Source organism: Heliconius melpomene, unplaced genomic scaffold (assembly GCF_056956725.1).
Source record: "Heliconius melpomene rosina isolate 202511_hmr_F unplaced genomic scaffold, ASM5695672v1 ptg000039l, whole genome shotgun sequence".
NCBI classification, from domain to species: domain Eukaryota; kingdom Metazoa; phylum Arthropoda; class Insecta; order Lepidoptera; family Nymphalidae; genus Heliconius; species Heliconius melpomene.
This window is the reverse complement of record NW_028181858.1, coordinates 85,838-113,554: the sequence shown is the minus strand read 5'-3', so window position 1 is coordinate 113,554 and position 27,717 is coordinate 85,838. Positions and strand designations below refer to the sequence as shown.

At 38.7% G+C, this 27,717-nt stretch overlaps 2 protein-coding genes across 2 annotated transcripts; one reads left to right on the top strand and one right to left on the bottom strand.

Moving 5' to 3' along the window:
• Positions 1-1,539: 1,539 nt before the first annotated feature.
• On the top strand, positions 1,540-2,001 carry LOC146526622 (uncharacterized). The gene has a single exon (XM_085206913.1). It carries the CDS (start codon positions 1,540-1,542, stop codon positions 1,999-2,001), a length of 462 nt encoding a protein of 153 aa, XP_085063039.1.
• Positions 2,002-7,449: 5,448 nt separating this feature from the next.
• Positions 7,450-8,793, bottom strand: LOC146526621 (uncharacterized). The gene has a single exon (XM_085206932.1). The coding sequence runs from the start codon at positions 8,677-8,679 to the stop codon at positions 7,639-7,641; it is 1,041 nt and encodes a 346-aa protein (XP_085063058.1). The 5' UTR covers positions 8,680-8,793; the 3' UTR covers positions 7,450-7,638.
• Positions 8,794-27,717: the final 18,924 nt, after the last annotated feature.

Below are 27,717 nucleotides of genomic sequence, written 5' to 3'. Positions count from 1 at the left end.
TACCGCCCGCACCTTCCCGCGCATTCCCGCGGGTTGTATACCACCTTGAAGGCCCCTCGGAGCCCGAACGATCGACACCAGTTTCAACTGAATCCGAGCGGGGAAAACTGAAAAAATCGGTTTTCGCCACTTACCGCCCGCACCTTCCCGCGCATTCCCGCGGGTTGTATACCACCTTGAAGGCCCCTCGGAGCCCGAACGATCGACACCAGTTTCAACTGAATCCGAGCGGGGAAAACTAAAAAAATCGGTTTTTTCCACTTACCGCCCGCACCTTCCCGCGCATTCCCGTGGGTTGTATACCACCTTGAAGGCCCCTCGAAGCCCGAACGATCGACACCAGTTTCAACTGAATCCGAGCGGGGAAAACTGAAAAAATCGGTTTTTTCCACTTACCGCCCGCACCTTCCCGCGCATTCCCGTGGGTTGTATACCACCTTGAAGGCCCCTCGAAGCCCGAACGATCGACACCAATTTCAACTGAATCCGAGCGGGGAAAACTGAAAAAATCGGTTTTTTCCACTTACCGCCCGCACCTTCCCGCGCATTCCCGCGGGTTGTATACCACCTTGAAGGCCCCTCGGAGCCCGAACGATCGACACCAGTTTCAACTGAATCCGAGCGGGGAAAACTGGAAAAATCGGTTTTTTCCACTTACCGCCCGCACCTTCCCGCGCATTCCCGCGGGTTGTATACCACCTTGAAGGCCCCTCGGAGCCCGAACGATCGACACCAGTTTCAACTGAATCCGAGCGGGGAAAACTGAAAAAATCGGTTTTCGCCACTAACCGCCGGCACCTTCCCGCGCATTCCCGCGGGTTGTATACCACCTTGAAGGCCCCTCGAAGCCCGAACGATCGACACCAGTTTCAACTGAATCCGAGCGGGGAAAACTGAAAAAATCGGTTTTCGCCACTTACCGCCCGCACCTTCCCGCACATTCCCGCGGGTTTTATACCACCTTGAAGGCCCCTCGGAGCCCGAACGATCGACACCAGTTTCAACTGAATCCGAGCGGGGAAAACTGAAAAAATCGGTTTTCGCCACTTACCGCCCGCACCTTCCCGCGCATTCCCGCGGGTTGTATACCACCTTGAAGGCCCCTCGGAGCCCGAACGATCGACACCAGTTTCAACTGAATCCGAGCGGGGAAAACTGAAAAAATCGGTTTTCGCCACTTACCGCCCGCACCTTCCCGCGCATTCCCGCGGGTTGTATACCACCTTGAAGGCCCCTCGGAGCCCGAACGATCGACATCAGTTTCAACTGAATCCGAGCGGGGAAAACTGAAAAAATCGGTTTTCGCCACTTACCGCCATCGACACCAGTTTCAACTGAATCCGAGCGGGGAAAACTGAAAAAATCGGTTTTCGCCACTTACCGCCGGCACCTTCCCGCGCATTCCCGCGGGTTGTATACCACCTTGAAGGCCCCTCGAAGCCCGAACGATCGACACCAGTTTCAACTGAATTTAACTGAATTGAATAGCTGAGGCACGAGCAGCTAGGTGATCGCAAGCCATCACAGTTTCTGCGATACATGCAAGATCTTGCGGGTTCATCTGTCCCCAAGGATTTTTTAAAAACATTATGGTCGAGTAGGTTACCACAAAACATTCAAACGGTTATAGCTTCACAGCCTGATCTGGCTATCGAAAAATTAGCTGACCTGGCAGACAAAGTGCATGAGATAGCACCCTCATCACCACAGGTCGCAAGCACATCTGCGATGGCCACACCCCCTGCATCCTCCATGTTGGAAGAAATGGCCAAGCAGATCCAACTCCTGACCAAGCAGGTATCGGAACTCTCGACCCACGTACGTCACAACTCGGTCTCATCAAAATTTAAAGAGCGTTCCCGGAGCCATTCCAGACATCGCAGGAAGTCGACTACCCAGCAAAAATGTTGGTACCATTTTAAATTTGGTTCAAATGCTAAAAAATGTGTGCAGCCATGTAGTTACGGAGAGTCGGAAAACTCTCTGGGCAGCCGGAAGTAGCGGCCAACGTCTGCCCTTTACCTACAGGCCGTCTTTTCATTACCGACCGTATTTCAAAAATGCTTTTCCTCATTGATACTGGCTCGGATCTCTGCGTTTTTCCACGGTTGGCTACCAAGGCGCCCTGTACCAAGACAAAGTATGAACTTATGGCGGCGAACGGTACAGTCATTCATACTTACGGTCCTACATTATTGCACTTAGACCTAGGACTGAAACGTACTTTCACCTGGAAATTTACCATCGCTGATGTTTCAAAGCCCATTATCGGCGTAGATTTTTTGATATTTTACAATCTTCTTGTAGATTGCAGATGTCAGCGACTCGTCGATGGAAATACCACTCTGTCAGTGCAAGCAATAAAAGAAAATATCTCCGATGACCTTGCGTCAGTCAAAGCCATTTCGGGAGAATCAAAATACCATCAGCTGCTTCATGAGTTTCCAGAGGTAACGAGACCATCAGGTACGTCTTCCTTACCTAAGCATAATACCGTGCATTACATCAAAACCATTCCCGGACCACCGGTTACCAGTAGACCTCGTCGTTTAGACCCAGTTAGACTGAAAGCAGCCAAAAAAGAATTTGACGATATGCTGTCACAGGGAACTGCCCGCTCCTCTAACAGTTCGTGGTCGTCCGCTCTGCACTTAGTTAAGAAGAAGGACGACGGATGGAGACCATGTGGTGATTATAGGGCACTCAATGCTCGCACAGTACCTGACAGGTATCCGATACGCCATATCCAGGATTTTTCCTACCAACTCTCTGGTTGTACAGTATTTTCAACTATCGATCTAGTCAAGGCGTACAATCAAATACCAGTACACGTCAATGATATCCACAAAACAGCCATTATAACTCCTTTTGGACTTTTCGAGTTCCCGTACATGACCTACGGACTGCGCAATGCAGCACAAACCTTTCAGAGGTTCATGGACGAAGTGCTACGTGATTTTGATGACTTTTGTTTTGGTTACTTAGACGACATTTTGGTATTTTCCAGTTCTGAAGAACAACATCAGCGCCACATCAGATTACTCTTCACCAGGCTCAAAGAGTATGGTGTTTTGATAAACACATCCAAGTGAGTCTTCGGGCAGCGACAGGTAAAATTTCTTGGTTACCTAGTGTCAGGTTCTGGGACTCAACCTTTAGAGACGAACGTAAAGAGCATAGAGGAGTGCAGTGTGCCGAAAACTGCTAAGGAATTACGACGTTTCCTCGGTATGTTCAATTTTTATCGGCGTTTTATTCCCGATGCCGCAAATATCCAAGCACCATTAGATGCTGCGCTTCTAGGACCTAAGATGAAAGGAGCTAAGCCGATCACTATGACGCCGGAGATGATGGAAGCCTTTCAAAAATGTAAGACTTGTTTATCTCAAGCCACATTACTGGCTCACCCAGATCCTTCTGCAGAGCTAGCTATTGCCACTGATGCTTCTGATGTCGGAATTGGAGCAGTTCTTCAACAACGTGTTAATAACGTATGGCAACCTCTTGGTTTCTTTTCTAAAAAATTAACATCTGCGCAGAAGAAGTATAGTCCTTACGACAGAGAACTGTTAGCCATTTATGAAGCCATTAAATATTTTCGACACATGGTTGAGGCTCGAAACTTCGTGATTCACACGGATCATAAACCTCTCACATATGCATTCAACATTAACAGGGAGAAATGCTCACCGCGCCAATATCGGTACTATGATTATATTTCTCAGTTCACAACTATTATTCAATACTTACCAGGACGTTTGAACGTAGTGGCTGATACTCTGTCACGACTGGAAGAGGTGAGTCGATCTATCGATTACCAGGCTCTAGCACTTGCTCAAGATACTGATCCTGAACTGCTAGGTCTGCTTCAAAAAGGCTCATCGTTAAAACTGGTTAAGGTAGATTTGCCACACTGTAACCAGAAGTTATACTGTGACGTATCAATGTCTTCTCCGCGCCCGTTCATTACTGAGAAGTTTCGCCGACAAGTTTTTGAAACTTCACACAGCTTGAGCCATCCTGGTAGGACAGCTACAGTGCGGCTGGTTACACAGAGATTCGTATGGCCAGGGATTCGCAAAGACTGTAGAGAGTGGACACGAGAGTGTGTACTTTGTCAAAAGAGCAAAGTTCACCGTCATACCCTTGCTCCCTTATCCTCAATTCCAACTCCTACATCGAGGTTTGCACACATCCACCTCGACATCGTCGGACCTTTAACTATTTCGTCTGATTTCAGATATTGCCTTACTGTCATCGACCGTTTCACACGATGGCCTGAGGCATTCCCACTTAAGGACATCACAGCTGATTCCTGTGCTGCCGCTCTTCTCTCTGGTTGGATAGCAAGATTTGGTTGCCCTCTTCGAATTACAACCGATAGGGGTCGGCAATTCGAGTCGCATCTCTTCAAGGCACTATCAGCCATGGTTGGTGCACATCACTTTACGACTATTTCGTATCATCCAGCTTCCAACGGCTTGATCGAGAGACTCCATCGTCAGCTGAAGGCAGCTATCATGTGCCATCCCTCTTCGACCTGGACGGAAGCACTTCCCTTAGTGCTGCTGGGCATCCGTAGCGCTTGGAAGGATGATATTCAGGCTTCAGCGGCTGAGCTGGTCTACGGGGAGCCCCTTCGACTTCCAGGGCAATTTCTTGCACCCTCGGAGGATTACAGGACAGCAGATATCACAAATCTGGTCACTCGTCTTCGTGCTGGTATGGCACGACTCTCACCGAAGCCCACGTCATGGCATAGGACAGGTCCTTTTTATATGCCAGCTGACCTTGCAGAGACAACACATGTTTTTTTACGGCAGGACCACGTCCGCAAACCACTGGAACCACCTTATGCAGGCCCATACAAGGTTCTCAAGAGGACTCCTAAATATTTCAAAATAGACATATGTGGTAAGCCTAATAACGTTAGTGTGGACAGGATCAAGCCCGCATATGTTACGAGAGAGGCCGTTCCTGCATCAAAGAGGATAATAACAGCACCAAAGGCTATCTCTCAATCTGACGTGGAGCAGACACTTGAGAAGCGGACAAGAAGCGGAAGAAGAGTCAAGTTTCCAGACTACTATCGCCCTTAACCAGGTCTCTCGGGGGGAGTACTGTAGGGAACATTACTTATTCAAAATTAATATTATTACATTTACTAGAATCATCCGCACGCAGCGCATTGGAACAATTCAAACCTGTTCCGAGTTTTTTTGCTATGCGTGTTTGCTGCTAGCCAGCATCGCCACGTTTAAAGAGTCGGCTAGAATCGCTTGCGACATTCACTTGTGTATCCATTGCTCTCTTAGCTTGCATTCAATTCTCAACCTTAACTTCTTGCCATTACGTGCTAGTTTAGCTTGTATTGGTATTTATTTAAATTTCTTTATTTCCTTCTGTGATTATTTTCTCTTCACGTATCTGTGAGTTAAATAAATTTGGACAATTTCTCCACAAAATTTGGATTTTTAATTTTACTCATTTAGTGTAAAATAAATAAGATCATATTAAATAGTGGTATCACATCTCAACCGCTATAAATTTGATTCATATATTTTTCATTCAATCTAATGAAAATTTAAATAATTTTCGACTTTTAGATGTTGATAATCGAATTATTTTACCTATAAATAATCAAATTCGTATTTTAGTTACAGCTACAGATGTAATTCACTCTTGAACAATTCCATCATTAGGAGTAAAAATTGACGCTAATCCAGGACGATTAAATCAAACTAGATTTTTTATTAATCGTCCTGGAATTTATTATGGTCAATGTTCTGAAATTTGTGGGGCAAATCATAGTTTTGTACCTATTGTTATTGAAAGAATCCCTATAAAAAACTTTATTAATTGAATTAATAATTATTCATTAGATGACTGAAAGCAAGTACTGGTCTCTTAAACCATTTTATAGTGAATTAGCATTTACTTCTAATGATAAAGAATTAGTTAATAAATAACATAAATATGTCAAATTTAAATTATTACTTTTTGTAATATTCTTTTATTCCTCAAATAATACCTATCAATTGAATAATTTCATTATTATTTTTTATTTCTATTTTTATTAGTTTAATAATTATAAATTATTTTATTTTTAATTATAAAAATAATTTTAATTTAAAAAAAAAATAAGAAAAATAATTTCAAAAAATTTTTTTGAAAATGATAAATAATCTTTTTTCAATTTTTGATCCTTCAACAAATTTATTTAATTTCCCATTTAATTGAATTAGAACATTTATTGGATTATTATTTATTCCTTTATCTTTCTGATTTTTTCCTAATCGTCATTATTTATTATGAAATTTTATTTCTAATAAACTTCATAATGAATTTAAAACTTTATTAGGACCAAATAGAATTAATGGATCAACTTTTATTTTTATTTCATTATTCTTTTTTATTTTATTTAATATTTTTTTAGGTTTATTCCCATATATTTTTACTAGAACAAGTCATCTTAATATATCCCTTTCATTATCTTTAACATTATGATTAAGATTTATAATTTATGGATGATTAAATAATACACAACATATATTTATTCATATAATTCCTCAGGGAACACCAACTATTTTAATACCTTTTATAGTACTAATTGAAACTATTAGTAATATTATTCGACCTGGAACTTTAGCAGTTCGATTAACAGCTAATATAATTGCAGGTCATTTACTTTTAACTTTATTAAGTAATACAGGTATTAATATACTTAATTATTTATTAATTATTTTAATTATTGTTCAAATTTTATTATTAATTCTTGAATTGCCGTAGCAATTATTCAATCTTATGTAATTTCTATTTTAAGAACTCTTTATTCTAGAGAAGTAAATTAATGTCTAATCATAATCATCCCTATCACTTAGTTGACTATAGACCTTGACCCTTAACAGGAGCTATTGGAGTAATAACCTTAGTAACTGGTTTAGTAAAATGATTTCATAATTTTAATATAAACTTATTATTTATTGGATATATTATCGTATTATTAACTATATTTCAATGATGACGAGATATTTGTCGAGAAAGAACATTCCAAGGAAAACATACTATTATAGTATCAAAAGGTTTACGGTGAGGAATAATTTTATTTATTATTTCTGAAATTTTTTTCTTCATTTCTTTTTTCTGAACATTTTTACGCATTTCAGCGGTGAGGAATCATTTTAGAATAGAATAGAATAGAATATACTTTATTGCACACATAAAAGAAATATATAGAAAGAACAACACAAATAAAATTTAAAGAAAAACACGTATGCAAAGGCGGTCTTATTGCTTTAAGCAATCTCCACCAGACAACCTTTGAAACATTACGGATAAAATGTAATGAGGAGAAAGGGGATAACGTCTCAGTGCAAATTTTATGAAATATAATTAAATATTATATATAATGTGAATGTTATTTTATAGTAGTAATTAAAACACACTGAGTTTCTCGTTAAAGAAACGACATTTAATGTCTATTACTTCTAACAAATTTTTATGTTACACGTGTTCAGCAAAATTAATTAAAAAGATCTATGTTGACAGTTTTGTATAGCTTAACTATTTGTACAGATTATCTTTTTCAAACCATAGACGTAGTTACGTCTATGGCCAGGAATTAAAAATTAAAGAGAATTACATGTAATTGTCTTTACATCTCCCTCCCAAAGTAGGTTCCTCAAGCAGAGGCATTGGAGTAATTTTTGAAATGTGGAAAAAATTTGATTCAGATTTTTTATGACCAGTATTTATCTTGAAAATTGAGTTTGATATTTTTTCCATGATTTGATAGGGACCGCTTCGCAATTCATCAAGTTTCCTTCTATTTAATTTATTTCCATTGTCCACAAAAACAATGTCACCAACTTTTAAATCTATATGTTTTCTATTTTTATCATAAATCACTTTGTTATAATTATGAGACTTGATTGTATTTTCCAGAGCTTTTTCTCTATCTTTAGTAAGATCATATTCTGTCTTTTTTAGTTTAAGTTCATTTGGCAAAATAGTGACATCTGTGCCATTTAACAAATATTTTGGAGGAAATCCTGTGACAGAGTGTATAGTTTCATTATAGTTTCTAACACAATGATGTGCTATAGTTGTCCATGCTATTTTTGTATTATTTTCGTTAATCTTGCATCTGATTCTATTAACTAACGTTTGATTCAGTCTTTCATTTAAGCCATTTGAGAAGGGCGAGTTCACAGCTGTAAAAATTATGGGAATATTTTTGTCATCTAAAAATTTTTTAAATTCTTTTGAATTGATTCCGGGGTATTGATCTGAAAGAATTACGCCAATGTGGTCAGGTTCTGCACAGCTTTTTACTAGTCTAATGAAATCATTTGCATTTTGAGTACTTGATGTTAAAATATATGCATATCTTGTAAAATGATCTGATAGTAGATGTAAGTATTTCTTTGTGGACCTAGAACCCCCAAAGCCACCAATAGTATCAATAGAACATATCTCAAAGGGTTTTGTGGCAGGACCTAAGTGAGACATCAAACCATATTTATTTAGTCCTCTTGATTTGTTCTTTATACACATTATACAAGTTTCACATATCCTTTTTATGTTTTTGGTCATGTTTTTTGATGTATATAGTGAACTGATCATTTTGTGCATTTGATTGATTCCTATATGACCTAGGTTTGTATGTACATTTTTCATCAATTCTATACTAAATTTCTCTGATATAATAATTTTTTCCTTTTTTTTTACTTTTTTATAATAAACATTGTTTTTAGTAATTAACTTATTTTTCCTACACTGTATTTCTTTATTATTTACCTGATCATTTAAGATATCTTCTATTTTTATTATGTTGACTATTTTTAATTGTTCATCCTAATTTTCATATGGTTCCAGGACTGGGTTCCTGCTTAAGCGATCAGCTTCGAGGTTGTATTTTCCTGGAGCATATTTAACCTGAAAATCATATTGGGATAGATAAAATGTCAGATCCCCTAATTCTTCGTCCGTTCTCGACTTAATATTCATATTTTCTAATGGTTTATGGTCTGAGAATACAATAAATTTCCTACCTATCAAAAGATGCTGCCAATATTTTACGCATTCTTTAATTGCTAGACATTCCAGATATATAGCTTTCTTTCTTTTTTGAACATCACTCAATTTTTTCGAGAAATATGCCACTGGTTTCACAAGATTGTCTTCTTGAGGCTGCTTTAGAACTGCACCCACTCCTAGTATACTGGCATCAGTGTATATGTAAATAGGTAAATTTGGATTAAAAATAGTTAATATAGGTTGAGAGCACAATATTTGTTTCATTTCATTAAATGCTTCTTCACAGTTTTTTGTCCAATTAAAGGATTGCCCTTTTCTTAACAAGTTATGTAATGGTTCCAGTTTAACCGCTATATTAGGGACATACTTATGATAAAAGTTTATTTTCCCCAAAAACTGTCTAACGTTTTTTGGGGTTTTTGGAGTAGGGAAGTTTTTTATTGATATTAAGTTGTCTTTCAAAGGCCTTACTGAATTGTTCTGTATAATGTGGCCCAGATATTTAACTGAATCAGCTGCAAATGTACACTTGGAAAATTTTAATCTTAACCCTTCAATTTTTATTGCTTCAAATAACTGTTTTAAGTGTCTAATATGATCTGAAAAGGATTTTGAAAACAGTAAAATATCATCAATATAGCATACTGTGAACTCACCAAGCTTATGTTTCCGGATTATGTTACACATTATTCTCTGGAATATTGCCGGAGATGTTTTTAGACCAAATGGCAAACAAGTCCATTGGTAATGACCTTCTTGTGTGACGAATGCTGTTTTATGCCTATCTGAAACACGAAGAGGAATTGACCAAAATGCAGAGTTTAGATCCAGTGTAGAAAAAAAAATACAATCTCTTGTTTTAACTAATAGGTCCTCAATAAGTGGGAATGGCTGTGATTGTGGAACTACAATTTTATTTAAATCTCGAAAATCTATGCATAACCTTGATTTTTTATTTTCCTCTTTCTTATAAGCCAGTGTAACTGGGGCAGCAAACGGACTATATGATTCTTCTATCATATTTTTTTCCAATAACTTTGTAATCTGATTTTCTATCTCTTTCTTATCTTCAATTGTACAACGATATGGCCTTCTACTGCAATATTTGTCTATTAATAGATCAATATGTGCTTCATACTCCGTTACTTTTCCAATGTCATACTTATCCTTTGCAAACACAGATTTATGGTTCAATATTAAATCATTTATCATTGCCTGTTTTTGGAAATCGAGATGGTTAATAAAAATTTTGAAGTTCTCTTCACAGAAATTTTCATTGAAATTTATTGAATTATCCAATTTAATTTCATTTGGAATTGTAGTATATGATTCCTTAGAATCTACTTCTCTTCCCTGTAAAGGGATTTTCTGATAAACTTCCAAGTTCGGAACAAGCTCCGGTCCCAATCACCTTAGTCTCCGACATCAGAAGTGGGATGAACCTCACTCTCACGTGAAGTAAGTAATGTTTCGACACTTTCAATAGTCTACCGTTCTGTGAGTGTGTAAATACGTAGTTACGTCGCGTGAGTGTAGTAAATAATTTCGTTAGTCTGTTCGTTTCGTTAGTTACGTTAATTTCTTTAGTTTGAGATTCTTAAAGTATCGACGCCCCGTCTAATACGCACCGTATTAAATGAAAAATGTAAAAAAATATTTCAAATTTTAAAAAATTATGTCGGTAGGTCACTAATTTTATAGAAGGTTTACAATGAAATCATTATGAACGTAATTCATTTTAAAAAAGGTGAAATACAGTTGTTTCCATAATTATGGCGCAGCATATAACAGTGTAAATTAAAGAAACGGAAGTTATTTGGTAATTTAATTTTAAAAAAGTGACATATTTGAAAGTGACATATTAGGTAAAGATTGTTTAAAGAAAGTAAAGAGGTTAGTTAATTCTTTTAAAGTGATTATAAAGTTAGATGTAATTGTTAAGAGAAATAAAATAGTTAGTGAACGTACCGTATATTTCAAATTGTATTAAAAGAAAAGTAATGGCTCCGAATATTGTAAAGGTTAGTGTCGCTTAATATTTAAGTTCAACTAGGGTTTTGGTCGCCAGTAACCAGTTAATTATTTTAAGTAAATGGTGTTAATCCAATTAGTGACAATTTTAATTAAATTGTAGTAGATACATTAAAATTCTTTAAAGGCAAGTTAGTTAAAAGAAATTTAAAAGTAATGGTTTAAAAATTAGAGACGCGTTTATGCTTAATTGTTGCCAATTTCATAGTGAAACATCAATGAAGTGTGTGTAATTTACATACCTAGTTAGATTTTGTTACTTAGTTACATCTCAACGTTATAAGTGTTAAAATAAAACTTTTTGGTTAAAGTTTTACTTCAGGATTGTTTCTGAAATTTAGTAATACTCTGTAGGAGTAATACATAGTGCAGATAATATGTTGCCTAGTTCTAAAAAAAGTTTCAATGATGAAAGGAAATTAATTGTAGGAATCTATTTCAACAAAATTATATAGTGTAGAAAAATGGTTAGCTCTAGTAACAATATCTAGTGTAATTTAATGTCTGATTCCATAGGAATATCGGCTATAGATATCTTGTTGTAGCGATATCGATGTGATCTTGGAAAGGGTTGCTTATACGAGTCATACTCGGTATAGTTTGGTTCAGTAGTGTAAGCTATAGGGATAAGATTTTTAGGGTAACGATAATGTGCAGTGTAGTAGTACCTCTATCGACTAAACAGGTAGTGTGTGTCGGGTTCATGTAACAGTTGGTGTGATCGTGACGAGAGTGGATAACGGTTGACGAACGTAGATACTGTAGGGTCGCTGGCACAGTGTACGGGCCATAGGAGGTGGTAAGTGGTTGCAGGGCAAGGCCGTCCGGTCCATGTCGTCATACGAGATGGCGAATGGTCGAAGGGACACTTTGGTTACGGTTTCATGGTAAGGCCGTCCGGTCCATGTCGTCATTTGAGATGGCGACTGGTCGAAGGGACACCTTAGCCATGGTTTATGTTCTTGAGGTCATATACGGTGGTCGAAAGGATAATGTCGTCCGGTCCATGCAGCTGATGGCTGATGGTCGAAGGGACACATTCATCCGGTCCATTCTTAGGTGTTCGTTGATCGAAGGGATAATGTCGTCCGGGCCATGCAGCTGATAGCGGCTGGTTGAAGGGACACATTCATCCGCTTCATTCTTTGGTTGTTCGATGGGTTAGTTGGTCGAAGGGATAGTGTTGTCCGGGCCATGCAGCTGATAGCGGCTGGTCGAAAGGACACATTCATCAACTTCATTTTTAGGTTGATCGAAGGGTTAGTTGGTCGTAGCGTCGAAGGGTCGAAAGTTTGAAGGGTCATGCACGTGTGGCTGGTCGAAGAGACACATTCATCCGGTTCATCCTTAGGTTGTGTCGAAGGTTTAGTTAGTCGAATTGGTCGAAAGGACTCGCCCGTCCTGTTCAATTTGATAGTGTTAGGTTAGATTAGGTCCAATTTGATAGTGTTAGGTTAATGTGTCAGGATTGGACGAGCGGAATAAAGTAGTAGTGATCTCAGTAGGAGTGGTATGGTTGGATTATTATTCTTAGGCAGGCTAAATCGAGCACTATTGAAGGCAAAAGCGCTCGAGGACGCGCGCATGTCAGGATTGGCCGTATCAGGGAAGCAGATTATTTAAGTTGCCAGTTGTCAAAACCAGATGGTGTTGCCTGTCACTCTGACGTCACACCGATCGATGACAATCACATAAAACCAACCGCACGGACGTACGCTCAGTCGAGGCTCTACCACGGCTCGGTGCACTACTCGTGCTCCACCGCTGGCCAACCTCGACTACTTCAATTACAAATGTGGTTAAGACCTATTTGCAATTATACTGGGCTGGAGCAGTGAAAGGCGAGTGTTAGTACTGTAAAGGGATCCCTTAAGCCTACAGTTGTGGTCACAAGTCCACGGCACTGCTCCAAGCTTCACGTCAAGAGTAAGATAACATTTCTTATAATTACCACGCCCGAATTAGAAGTACGATGTCGGTCATATCTGTCTACATCAGAAGTGGGATCGGAACAAGCTCCGGTCCCAATCACCTTAGTCTCCGACACATAATATTAAAAAAAATAAATAAAGATAAACTATTATACTAAATTAAATAAGTACTCTTTCAGACGATTTTTAAAACTGTATAGACATTTGGAATGACGAACTTCTGTAGGAAGTTCATTCCAAAGAATTGCAGATTTCATAGTAAAAGACTTAGAATAAAATAGGGTATGGGAAGTTGGTAATTTAAGGAGATTATCACAACGGGATCTAAGGTGGAGGTGAAGAAGTGAATCGGCACCTAGGAAACAAAATCGATCTTTTAAGTAGGAGGGAGAGAGAGAGTTGTACAGGATAGAATAGAGGAGAGTCAGCATGCGGAAATTTCGGCGATGTCGGATAGGAAGCCATCCAAGCTGACGACGATGATCAGAAACATGATCAAATTTACGTAAACCGAAGATAATAGATTTTGTAACCGCTCTAGTTTATTTAGTTGTTCCTCAGATAAGTCTGGGTAACACGAATCAGCATAGTCTAAAATCGGTAACAGTAGTGAATGAGCTAGAGCAGTTTTGGTCTTTATAGGTAGGAAATATTTCCATCGTTTGAGCGATCCGATAGTGGCAAATAATTTACGGCTAACCTCAGCTATCTGTACTGACCAAGATAGGGAATTGTCTATAATAATTCGCTCGTACACGCGCTCACTTCTTCGTGAGCGCGTGTACGAGCTACACACACAGTTAAGCGTTCCTTTTGTAAATTTAAAATTATATGTCATTTAAAGTTATATAAACCATTGAACAATAATAGTGAATAATTAAACTTAATTTCTAATCATTAAAGTAATTTTCGAAAGTGTCTACAATAGTTCGAAGAAAAGTCTAACCGCAGACATTGTTCGATTAAAACGTGTCAGTGCCGCGATCTGCATGGCGTTTTGGACTTTATTACAATACTAATACGAGACAGTTTAGCATCTGCGTCTTGTGGAGTGTACTGCTTAGTTAGTTAGCTAGTTACCCTCAGTTGTTTTTATTTAACAAATATAGGTTATCAAATTATTAAAATATAATTATTAACAATGTCCTCTAAATGCAGTGTATGTTCATCAAGTATATTAAAAAAAGAAGAAATATGTTGCTCTTCTTGTACGGAAAAATTTCATTACGCATGTTTAAGAATAAGTGACGCCAATTTTAAAAAGATGTCAGTGAAGCATAAGGAAACCTACATATGTCCTAAGTGCGCAGAGAAAACATCTCCGTCTGCCGAATACTCGAATAAAAACTGCAAAGAACTACAAATACAAAATTTGGAATATATTTTGGATAAAAAATTGACTGATTTTAAAAACAATATCATAGCGGAATTAAAGCAAACTGTACTATTGGAAATAAAAAATAATTTAACTACATTATCCTCGGAACTATTGAATTTGGCAACTTCTCAAAATACATTACAAAGTGAGCATGAAAAATTGATTGCGGAGCACAATATTCTCAAAACACAAGTTAGTAAATTGGAGGAGAGTGTAAGCGAACTGACTTGTCAATTTTCAAAACAGCAACAATGGGTAAGACAGCAGAATATAGAAATAATAGGTGTTCCTGAATTGAATAATGAAGACATACCTGGCATTATTATTAAAGTTGCCAAGCACGCTGGTGTGTCTCTGCACCATCATGATATTGAATTTGCGAACAGAATCACACCAAGACAAAATATCAAGGACAGGCCACGAGTTATTGTTTGTAAACTTAAAAACAGACTCCTCAAGGACAACATCCTATCCGGCTTGAAAAAAACTCGAGGTATCACGTCTCAAGACATAGATATATCAGGGAGGACAAATAGAATTTTTGTAAATGACCATCTCACGCCACAGAATAGGTATTTGTTGAAAAAAAGTAAACAACTCGCAACTGAAAAGGCTTATAAGTTTGTTTGGTCAAAAAACTGTTCCATCTTTGTGCGAAAAAACGAGGTAACACATGCAATCGCTATAAATTCAGAAAAGGATTTATTAAAAATAATTTGAAAGTTTATATTATTAATCTGTGTCACTTTACTCTTTTCATAAATGTATATGGCTATTTAAATTTTAGAATAACATTTTTTAAAGTTTTATTTTATTTTTATTATATAAACAAGTTGGGATTTAATGCACCCTTAACACACATCACTCTCACATACACTTATTACATTAACTCGCACACTTATACACTTTTTACTTGCTTATATATAATTTTTAATAAAGCAATTATTTTCTTACTGCTAATTTATCAAACACATCTGCCATCCCATAAAATTGACTATGTTTCCCCCACTATAATTTCCTATATATATTTAAAGTATGTAATCAAACTATTTAAAAATATTATTATAAATGATTAATTCAATTAAATTATATTACCAAAATGTTCGTGGTCTCCGTACTAAGGTTAATGATATTTATCAAAGCGTATTGTCTAATGATTTCGATTTAATATTTATAACAGAGACATGGTTAAATAATAGTTTCCTAAACAGTGAGGTAAGTGATGCACGCTATGATATTTTTAGATGTGATCGAGACACCAAATCCTCCCATAAAAGTATAGGTGGTGGAGTTATGATATACGCTAAGCAGGTGTACCATGCACAACTGAGGAGCGAGTTCTCACGGGTGGGTGTTGAATTAGTTTGGATAACAATAGGTGCGCGCGGTTTTGGTATTACTCAGCGACGAGCTGTCCACTTAGGAGTAGTTTATGTACCTGGAGACATGCAGCATTCTCAGAGATTAGCTTTAGTGTTGGATTCTTTGAATGCCGTAATGCAAGCTCATCCTGATGATCATGTCATATTATTGGGCGACTTCAATATGCCCAGTATACAATGGGATTCACGAGGAGGGCCAACTTGTGCAAAAGAAGGCACCAATGAAACATTTAATACTGCTGTTACTTTCCTGAATGCATTACAGTTTCATGGACTCCTGCAACTCAATAAATATTCCAATTTCAGTGGAAATATTTTAGATTTAGTTATAGCTAATACTAACTTAAATATATCAATTTCAACCGATCCTTTACTAAGTGAAGATAAATATCACCCGGCATTAGAAATTGACAGTATTGAGATTTTTACAGCCGAGGTTCGTCTTGGAAAGTTTATAAAATATTTATTTCAGAAAGCAGACTATGATCGTATAAAGAAGGAACTTTCTTTAATTAATTGGAATATTATTTTTCAAAATAAATCAGTAGATGAATCTTTAAATTGTTTTTACGAAATTTTATATAAATTAATTAATGATTTCGTGCCTAAGCATGCCGTGGGAGGTAGACACAATTAACCTGTTTGGTACTCTAGGGCTTTAATAAATGTTATTAGGGAAAAATATAAAATACACCATAAATGGAAAGTATATGGTAATTTATTGGACTATGATGAATTTAAACTTTTGAGGGATAGGCAAAAGCAGATGCAAAAAACATGCTTTAAGCGTTACATACTTTACATTCAGGATCATATATTGAAATCACCGGAAGTTTTGCACACGTATGTTAGGTCGAAACGTAAGAAAGCATCGAATTATCCCAGCATCTTGTATTACGACAACGAAATCTATGACGACGAACTAAAAATCTGTCAAGGTTTCAATAAATATTTTAAAAGTGTCTTTATTGATTCCACGCTAAATTATACCGAACAAAGTTATAATGTTTCCTCCTTTCCAGACGAAAATTTATATATGATTAGGCTTACAGAGACAGAAATTCTGAAGGTATTTGAATCGCTTAATATACGAAAAGGTCCTGGTAGTGATAATATACCTTCAGTATTTTTCAAAAACTGTGCTAAAGAGGTTGCTTTTCCTTTAATGCTTTTATATAATAAATCACTGAGTGAAGGTATTTTCCCATCTAAATGGAAAGAAGCACACATCATACCTATACATAAAAAAGGATCCGAAACTCTAATTATAAACTATCGTCCTATATCTATTTTGAATATATTGGGTAAAGTGCTAGAAAAACTAATATATACTAAATTGTATTCTGTTCTCAGCAGAGCCATACCTAATAATCAACATGGATTTATGAAAAGGCGATCAACTAATTCTAATCTGATTGGGTTTACAAGTGACATTTTGAAATACATGGACGAGGGATATCAAGTTGACGTAATTTATACAGATTTCGAGAAAGCGTTTGACCGCGTGGACCATGTTATCCTTATGAAAAAACTATATGCCTTAGGTATACGAGGAGATTTATTTCGTTGGATCTAGGACCACTGCTATATAATATATATCTTTTTGATATAAGAGATTGCTTTAAACATTCTAAGTTTTCAATGTTTGCAGACGATAAGAAGGTGTACATGAAAGTGAACAGCATTACAGACTGCTTATTGATCCAAAGCGACTTAGATAGGTTAAGTCAATATTATAGAAACAATAGGATTACTGTCAATGTCGAAAAATGCAGTCAAATTACTTTTACACGAAAAAACACTTTAATCGATCATGCCTATATTATTAATAACTCTCCGATTAACAAAACTCATTTGGTTCGTGATTTAGGTATTTTATTGGATAGCAAATTGCAAATGAATGAACATATTAATTACATTACGAATAAAGCTTACAAATATTTAGGTTTTGTTATTCGTTCATGTAAACCCTTCAAAAACATTAATTGTATAAAGAGTGTTTATTTTGCGCTTGTAAGAAGCATATTAGAGTATGGTAGTTGTATCTGGAATCCTCAGTTTGCTAAATATATAAATGCTATTGAAGCTATACAAGTAAAGTTTATTAAACACCTGAACTTTAAAATATATAGGAATTTTGGGACCTATGAGGAAAGCTGTAAACACTTTCATATTGCTTCGCTAAGTGATCGTCGTGAATTATTGGACTTGATGATAATTTATAATCTTCTGTCAGGCAGCATTAATTCACCCGAATTGCTTTCATGTCTAAATATCAACGTACCTATAAAAAGAACTAGAATAGCCCAGTCTAATCTATTTTATGTACCTACATCACATACTAAATACGCGGATAACTCTTTTTTCTCTCGTGTACCATTATTATACAATAAAAAGTATGCTCATATTGATCTCTTCCATTTATCTGCAGATTCTTTTAGAAACCAAATTAAACGGTTTCAATCTACATAATTGCTTATTGTTATACACACACACACATATACATACACACACATACATACACACATAGATACACACACAACACACACACACTAATGGGGCATTTTATCTTATTATTATTATTTTTGGTATATATTATTACTTTTTGTTTGGTTTTGTTTGGTTATTTCTTTTTTTATTTAAATATTTAAATATGTATCTTTTTTTTTTTCTAATAATATGTTTAAATTTGTGTAGCTCTGTACTGTACTTAGATAATATTTATAAGTAGAAAACTATAATTGGCTTTATTTTTTTGTATATGTTTTTTTTTTTTATAAGTAGTTATTAATATGCTGTTGTTTTCTGTAAAATAAAATAAAAAAAAATAAAAAAAATAAATAATACCAAGGTTCTTAATAGATGGACTCAGACTCAAATCGACGCCGCCAAACTGTATAGCAGGGAGGCTATTCTGGTCAAGTTTTTTTAGTTGCTTAGAGCCACCAATAATACTGACTTGTGACTTGGCAGGATTGACAGTTAAGCCAAAAGATTTGCTCCACCTACTAACATTCCGCAAATCTTCGTTAAGCTTATGAATAGCCTCACTAACATCATCAAACGGGGCGGCTAAGTAAATTTGAAGGTCGTCAGCATATAGATGAAAGGAAGAGCGAGAGATTTTGGGAAACTGAATTAATAAAAATGGAGAAAAGGAGAGGATAGAGGACACCACCTTGGGGAACACCGGCAGAAAGAGAGCAAAGGGAAGATGACTTGTCATTGGCTTGAACGTACTGTTGCCGATCACATAAATAGCTTCTGAACCACTCAGTGGCTTCAGGAGAGATATTTATTGAACGCAGAACAGCAACCAAGAGATCAGTATCAACAGAATTAAAGGCGTTGCTAAAGTCCAGCAAAGCAATGACTGTAAGATTTTGTTTGTCCATGCTAAGTCTGATATCGTCACAAACTTTAATCAAAGTAGTGACTGTGCTATGCCCGTTACGGAATCCAGACTGGAACTCGGATAATATATGGTTGTCAAATAGATATTGATTTAGTTGCTGAAAAACAATACGTTCCAAGACCTTTGACAAGAAAGGAAGGATGGAGATAGGACGGTAGTGAGAGAAGGATTTTGGATCTTTGGTTTTGGGTATGGGGATAACGCGGGCAATGCGCCACAAACTGGGAAAAGTGTTATGGGAAATAGAAAAATTTAAAATATGGGTAATGACTGGAACTAAGACTTCCAAGGGCAAAATAATCATTTTGCGGTTGATGCCATCATAACCAGAAGCATCAGATTTGATGGCTAGGATACTGTTTCTTACCTGGGATGAGGTTATAGAAGCAAAGTTAAAAGGAACGATTGTGGGAGACGGCAAGGAGTTGATATAATTCAATGTATTTGCTTCAATTGTGTTGTCCATAGATGTTATCGAGGCAAAGTGTTTATTCAAGGCATCAACGTCTAGATTGCAATTCAAATCCTTACGTTGCCGGCCAATGCCTAGCGATTCCAGAAATTTCCACAACTTACGTGGGCTTAAGTTTTTCATTCATTCATTTTATTTATTATTTCTGAAATCTTTTTCTTCATTTCTTTTTTCTGAGCATTTTTTCATAGTTTCATGATATAAAATTATCTGGGTAATCAGAATAACGACGGGGTATACCAGCTAATCCTAAAAAATGTTGAGGAAAAAATGTTAAATTAACACCAATAAATATGGAAATAAATAGAATTTTTAATAAATAAGGATTTAATAATAATCCAGTAAATAGAGAATATCAATGAACAAAACCCCCTAAAATAGCAAATACAGCTCCTATCACATCACTGCACCTGCGTGGCGGTAGGGTGAGTACACACCACGCCCTCCGGTTCCTCACACTGTGACCTCTGCATGACAGAGAACACACACGACAGTGAGACACACACGAGACAAAAATTATTGTGCATTTTACACTAAAATATAATTTTTTTATCATGAATTTAAATTCATCTTTAGAATATTTTATTCTTATTTTTTATTTTATTAATTAATAATTCCAATAAAATATTTTTCTTATTTATTTTATTTTTCAGAACTATAATTTCTATTTCATCAAATTCATGATTAGGATGCTGAATTGGCTTAGAAATTAATTTACTTAGATTTATCCCCTTAATCTCTTCCCCCAATAATCTATTAAATTCAGAAGCTTCCTTAAAATATTTTTTAACTCAATCTATTGCATCAATTAATTTTTTATTTTCTATCCTATTGAATTTATTTCTTATAAAAATATTTATTAATGATTTATTATCAATTATTATAAATTCTGCAATATTAATAAAAATAGGTTCTGTTCCTTTTCATTTTTGATTTCCTAATATTATAGAAGGATTATCATGATTTAATAGATTTATTTTAATAACATGACAAAAAATTTCACCAATAATTTTATTATCTTATAATATAAATTTTATTTTTTTAATTTTTATTATAATTTTTAATGTAATAATTGGAGCTGTAGGAAGATTTAATCAAACTTCTTTACGTAAATTAATAGCTTTTTCTTCAATTAATAACATTGGTTGATTAATTTCAGCTTTATTAATTAGAGAAAATTTATGATTAATATATTTTCTATTCAATTCAGTTAAATTCAGTTGAAACTGGTGTCGATCGTTCGGGCTTCGAGGGGCCTTCAAGGTGGTATACAACCCGCGGGAATGCGCGGGAAGGTGCCGGCGGTTAGTGGCGAAAACCGATTTTTTCAGTTTTCCCCGCTCGGATTCAGTTGAAACTGGTGTCGATCGTTCGGGCTCCGAGGGGCCTTCAAGGTGGTATACAACCCGCGGGAATGCGCGGGAAGGTGCGGGCGGTAAGTGGCGAAAACCGATTTTTTCAGTTTTCCCCGCTCGGATTCAGTTGAAACTGGTGTCGATCGTTCGGGCTCCGAGGGGCCTTCAAGGTGGTATACAACCCGCGGGAATGCGCGGGAAGGTGCGGGCGGTAAGTGGCGTAAACCGATTTTTTTAGTTTTCCCCGCTCGGATTCAGTTGAAACTGGTGTCGATGGCGGTAAGTGGCGAAAACCGATTTTTTCAGTTTTCCCCGCTCGGATTCAGTTGAAACTGGTGTCGATCGTTCGGGCTCCGAGAGGCCTTCAAGGTGGTATACAACCCGAGGGAATGCGCGGGAAGGTGCGGGCGGTAAGTGGAAAAAACCGATTTTTTCAGTTTTCCCCGCTCGGATTCAGTTGAAACTGGTGTCGATCGTTCGGGCTTCGAGGGGCCTTCAAGGTGGTATACAACCCGCGGGAATGCGCGGGAAGGTGCCGGCGGTTAGTGGCGAAAACCGATTTTTTCAGTTTTCCCCGCTCGGATTCAGTTGAAACTGGTGTCGATCGTTCGGGCTCCGAGGGGCCTTCAAGGTGGTATACAACCCGCGGGAATGCGCGGGAAGGTGCGGGCGGTAAGTGGCAAAAACCGATTTTTTCAGTTTTCCCCGCTCGGATTCAGTTGAAACTGGTGTCGATCGTTCGGGCTCCGAGGGGCCTTCAAGGTGGTATACAACCCGCGGGAATGCGCGGGAAGGTGCGGGCGGTTAGTGGCGAAAACCGATTTTTTCAGTTTTCCCCGCTCGGATTCAGTTGAAACTGGTGTCGATCGTTCGGGCTCCGAGGGGCCTTCAAGGTGGTATACAACCCGAAGTTGGAAGGTGAAGGTGCGGGCGGTAAGTGGCGAAAACCGATTTTTTCACTTTTCTCCGCTCGGATTCAGTTGAAACTGGTGTCGATCGTTCGGGCTCCGAGGGGCCTTCAAGGTGGTATACAACCCGCGGGAATGTGCGGGAAGGTGCCGGCGGTAAGTGACGAAAACCTATTTTTTCAGTTTTCCCCGCTCGGATTCAGTTGAAACTGGTGTTGATCGTTCGGGCTCCGAGGGGCCTTCAAGGTGGTATACAACCCGCGGGAATGCGCGGAAAGGTGCCGGCGGTTAGTGGCGAAAACCGATTTTTTCAGTTTTCCCCGCTCGGATTCAGTTGAAACTGGTGTCGATCACGAAACGTGAATGATATAAATCAATGATACATACCAATGATACACATCAAAGATACACACCACAGATACACACCATTGACACACATTAACGACAAATCAATGACACACACCAATGATACACATCAATGACACATCAATGATACACACCACCGATACACATCAATGATAACGGTATCGTTATTTTATGAATTAAAATCTACCGGTTCATCGTACAATTTATCTCGAGTTGTACCCTCCTACAGATTCTTGCCACAACTTATTACCACCGCTAGTCTCAAACGTTGTCGACATGGACTTTAACACACTTCTGACGCGCTTTACCTGCCTGTTAGCACTGGGTAAGCCCGCCGCCGTAAGATGCCAACCTAAGTCTACTAGTGAAAACTACCACCAGTAAAACAATCTTCCCTGGTCAGCTATGATGCGAGTTGGAGCCCCAAACAAAGCCACAAGTCACCTCGTGAACACTCCAAGAGTCAATGCCTGCCGCACGAAACAAAAGAACACACTTCGCGAACGCGTCTGTCAGAATGAAAATGTACTCCTTATCGTTTCACCGCTGAGCCTATTCGCCACGTCTACACGAACCGTATTTCACGGCATCATTACCTTAGGGATTTGATGCAGGCTAGTTTGAACTCTTCCTGAGTGAGATTTCGCGACCCTACAAGTAACGCAGACATCCACAAATCCTCCAGCACACCATGACCGGAAACCAGCAAAAGTCAAAATGCTGTTCAATAGTCCCCTCAGCCTCGAGACGAACAACAGATTCAAAACTGACGGAAAATAAACGGAAAATAAATAGACGGAAATAGGAAGCTAATCCGACGAACTGCTACTACTTAATCACAGTCTCTGGAGGCGATAGAGACCTGACTAGCCTCCACTTCAAAAGGAACACTTCACTAGGTTCAAAGAGAAACCAGCCCTTGTCACAGCTTCCAACACTGCATTAAGTCCTCCCATACTGGACCGCTAAATCGGTTGAGACAATGTCAATGTCAAAATGTCCTCAAAATACACCACCACGCAATCACGAACCAAATCACCCAACACGATCACAATTGTCTTCTGAAAAATCGAAATTGAATTCTTCAGACCAAAAGGCACAGTCAAGAATTCAAACTGCCCTTCACCTGTTATGAAAGCAGTACTGTCTACAGAATTTTCGTTTACTGTGATCAAATGAAAACCGCTTGTGCTATAGAGTTTCAAAAAATAATTAGCACCCTGAAAACGTGAAGTTTGATCAGTAATTAATGGAAGCGGATAACTGTCAGGGTTGGTATTATTGTTAAGCTCACTATAGTCAATACAGATACGGTCTGAACCGTCATACTTCTTTACTAATAAAGCCGGACTTTCAAAAGGAGGACAGCTCGACCTAATGATATTCACGTGTAAACCTTCCTTTACTCTGTTGCGTATAACGCTACGTTCGTCCGGCGACATCCTATATGGACGCCGCTGTACTGTGCGATTCGAACCAACCCGGTCACTACCACCGGTCACTACCAGTAATATCAGCTGAGATATCAGTCAAAGTCAACTCACTCACACTATCGTTATTCACTGAATTTACATAAAGATTCCCGTCAAACAAAATGTCAGTCAGTTATGTTTACTGTACAACCCTGATTTAAAATCTCGCGACAATAATATCCTAAGAGGGCAATCGTTAATACTACAAAACACAGAATTTGTTCGGTACTGTATACTCGTGTTTGACTAATACCGGTCATAGTAAAAACATTACTAAACCGTCGACCACTAAATGTAACAGAAAAACTTTCAACTAACGAGAATTTAGCACCAGAATCGTAAACAAAACAAAACAGTTCACCTTTTGTCTTGTACCCTACCCTTTGGAAATTGGACACTGCATACGTCCACACGCCGCTCCGTGGGAGTGGGTCGCAAGTCCGATGCTCTAGACCGCTCCAACTCCGCTCTCAAAAGGGCAAACTCCTTCCGCAACTCCACCAACTCCGACTGCAGTCGCGAGTTTGTTGCCTTGAGGATATCCACTTCCTCTGATGCCGTCCTCTTTGCCAGAGTATTAACGGCAGAAGAGATAACTCCGGCAGCGTCTTTAAGGGCCCTAGTAAATGTGCCCTTCAGATTCCCCGACTTGCAGGCGACTCTATTGATTATAGCCAAGCTATCAGATACTTGGCTACGCAAGTCGGAGACCATGTGCTCCTCACCGCAAAGTTCCAGGGGCACATCCGAGAGCCTAGAACTTGCTCTAGTTTGTATCGCCGCGGAGATTTCAGCAACTTCCTCCTCCGCCCTCAGCCGGCGCTCCTCGCGCTTGGCATCGTTTAGCGCCTTCTTTCCAGCAGCTAGCCCTATATTCTCATCAGGAATATTTGGTACGACCACGACTCCCTCTGGCCGAAGCAACCTTCGCTTTCGGCTTGTCTCTGTCTCCCCATCCGCATCCGAGGATTCAGAGTTACTCTTCCTGTGATGGCGCCTCTTTCTGTCCTTTCGGAACTGCGCTTTAGCCCCCTCGATAGCATTGGAGCCGTTCGACCCAACAGACATCACGCCATCGGCGTCTGACTCGGAAGCCGCACAGAAACGGCCTCGCGACGAAAGTGACGACCTGGACCTATCTCTTATAATAGAGGCAACCTCCTCATGGTCCAGACGCTCTAACACGACTCGCGCATCCTTCAACCCCCCTCATATTGGCACAAGTGCCGGACTTTTGCCCCTTTCGAGCAAAGTACTCCCTACGCCTTTCTCGGGCACAACTACTACTCCGCCCATCTCGGGCAACAACAGATCACCGCCCTCCTCGGGCCTCCCTACGTCATCATTTTGGGTTTTTAAGTTAACATTTTCCATTTTGTTCCCACGAGTGTGGGGGAAAAACGGTCCATCCGAGCAGTGCCCCCTGTACTCGGATAAGCCTATTACGCCAGGGTGTCGGCCGGTACCCTGGCGGGACCAGCAGTAGCGACTGATCTCCCCATCAGCCATGAACCCCTCGCGCTGCTTCGCCGCTTGGGTTGGGGTAATTTTTTATAGAGGTTTTCTTCCTCGCAGCCCGGCCGGTAAAGACAAGGCCCTCAGTTCCATTCCTGATTACGAGACATGACCGCAACCAAGAGTGGAGTTCCGACATTACCCAAGGACGAATCCTGTAGGCACCAAGTACTCGCCGCCCAGGGTGCACCGGTCCGCAACACTGTTCGTCCCCCCCGAACGACAAGCATTCGAGAAAGGGCCAACAGCGGGTGAACACACGAGGAGGTCATCCGACCAAGCACCCCAACCTAACCTGACATTTTTTTTTTTTTTTTTTAACGTGAGGAAATCCTTTTACGGATACCGGCCCGAGTGGGGACTCGAGCGGGTTATGTGGGACTCATGGACCGGCTGAAGGCCAATCCCAATACCCACTAAAACCTCACGGTGCTCCTCCTCGACCGCCACTGACCGCGAGACGCGGGGACTATAATCGTCCACGAAACGCGGCGGCGGGAGCCTGCTAGGCACGTCGCGGAGTCAAGTGTGTGTGGGCACCCTCGACGGCCTGCTCGGAGTAGCGCGCGGGAGCAACCTGCGCGCGCCTACTCGGGCCAGGTTGGTAGGCGGCCAGCTTCCCCAAGCTGACCGCCCTCTGGCACATTAGGGCGGAAGGCGGCGATCGTGTGCCGCCCTCCGGCGACCCGGTCTCTTACGGCGGATGGCGACTTCGGCAAAAGCCTCCCTCGCCCGTTCCGCCGACTCCTTCTCGAGCACCACTGCCTCGCAGAAGGATGAGACCGCATCCCACGACGTCTCGCTGCCGGCCATAGCCTTGACCACGGCCGGCAGGGAAAGGTCGTCCCCTATGACGTCGCGCAAAGCGCGACGTTGAGACGCCCAGGCTGAGCACACCTCCAACGTGTGCTGGGCCGTCTCATCGAGGCAGTCGTCGCAGTGGTGGCAGCGAGCGTCGGGCTCCCTCCCGGCGATCCGACACAAGTAACCCCCGAAGCAGCCATGCCCCGAGAGCACCTGTGTCATGCGGAAGGTTAGGACGCCGTGACGCCGCGCTAACCACTGGCGGAACACTGGACGAACAGCCTCGATCGTCCTCAGGCCGGCAGTTGGTGTTGCCAGCCGAGTTTCCCACAACTCCATTGCGGCTACCCGCACCTCCTCAGTGCGTGCCTGGCTTGCCGGTTCCCCGGACACTAGGCCTATTATTTCTTCATTTGGTTCATATATTTCATTATTTTCCATAATTTTAATTATTATTATTATTTGAGAATCAATAATTAATCAACGAATAATCCTATTTTCATTAAATATACCATCCTCTATAGAATGATATCAAAATTTACCTCCTTCTGAACATTCTTATAATGAACTTCCTATTTTAAGAAATTTCTAATATGGCAGATTATATGTAATGGATTTAAACCCCATTTATAAAGGAATATCCTTTTTTTAGAAATGGCAACCTGATCTAATTTAAATTACCAAAATAGAGCTTCTCCATTAATAGAACAAATTATTTGAAAAAAAAGATTTCAGAAATAATAAATAAAATTATTCCTCACCGTAAACCTTTTGATACTATAATAGTATGTTTTCCTTGGAATGTTCTTTCTCGACAAATATCTCGTCATCATTGAAATATAGTTAATAATACGATAATATATCCAATAAATAATAAGTTTATATTAAAATTATGAAATCTTTTTACTAAACCAGTTACTAAGGTTATTACTCCAATAGCTCCTGTTAAGGGTCAAGGTCTATAGTCAACTAAGTGATAAGGATGATTATGATTAGACATTAATTTACTTCTCTAGAATAAAGAGTTCTTAAAATAGAAATTACATAAGATTGAATAATTGCTACGGCAGATTCAAGAATTAATAATAAAATTTGAACAATAATTAAAATAATTAATAAATAATTAAGTATTTTAATACCTGTATTACTTAATAAAGTTAAAAGTAAATGACCTGCAATTATATTAGCTGTTAATCGAACTGCTAAAGTTCCAGGTCGAATAATATTACTAATAGTTTCAATTAGTACTATAAAAGGTATTAAAATAGTTGGTGTTCCCTGAGGAATTATATGAATAAATATATGTTGTGTATTATTTAATCATTATAAATCTTAATCATAATGTTAAAGATAATGAAAGGGATATATTAAGATGACTTGTTCTAGTAAAAATATATGGGAATAAACCTAAAAAAATATTAAATAAAATAAAAAAGAATAATGAAATAAAAATAAAAGTTGATCCATTAATTCTATTTGGTCCTAATAAAGTTTTAAATTCATTATGAAGTTTATTAGAAATAAAATTTCATAATAAATAATGACGATTAGGAAAAAATCAGAAAGATAAAGGAATAAATAATAATCCAATAAATGTTCTAATTCAATTAAATGGGAAATTAAATAAATTTGTTGAAGGATCAAAAATT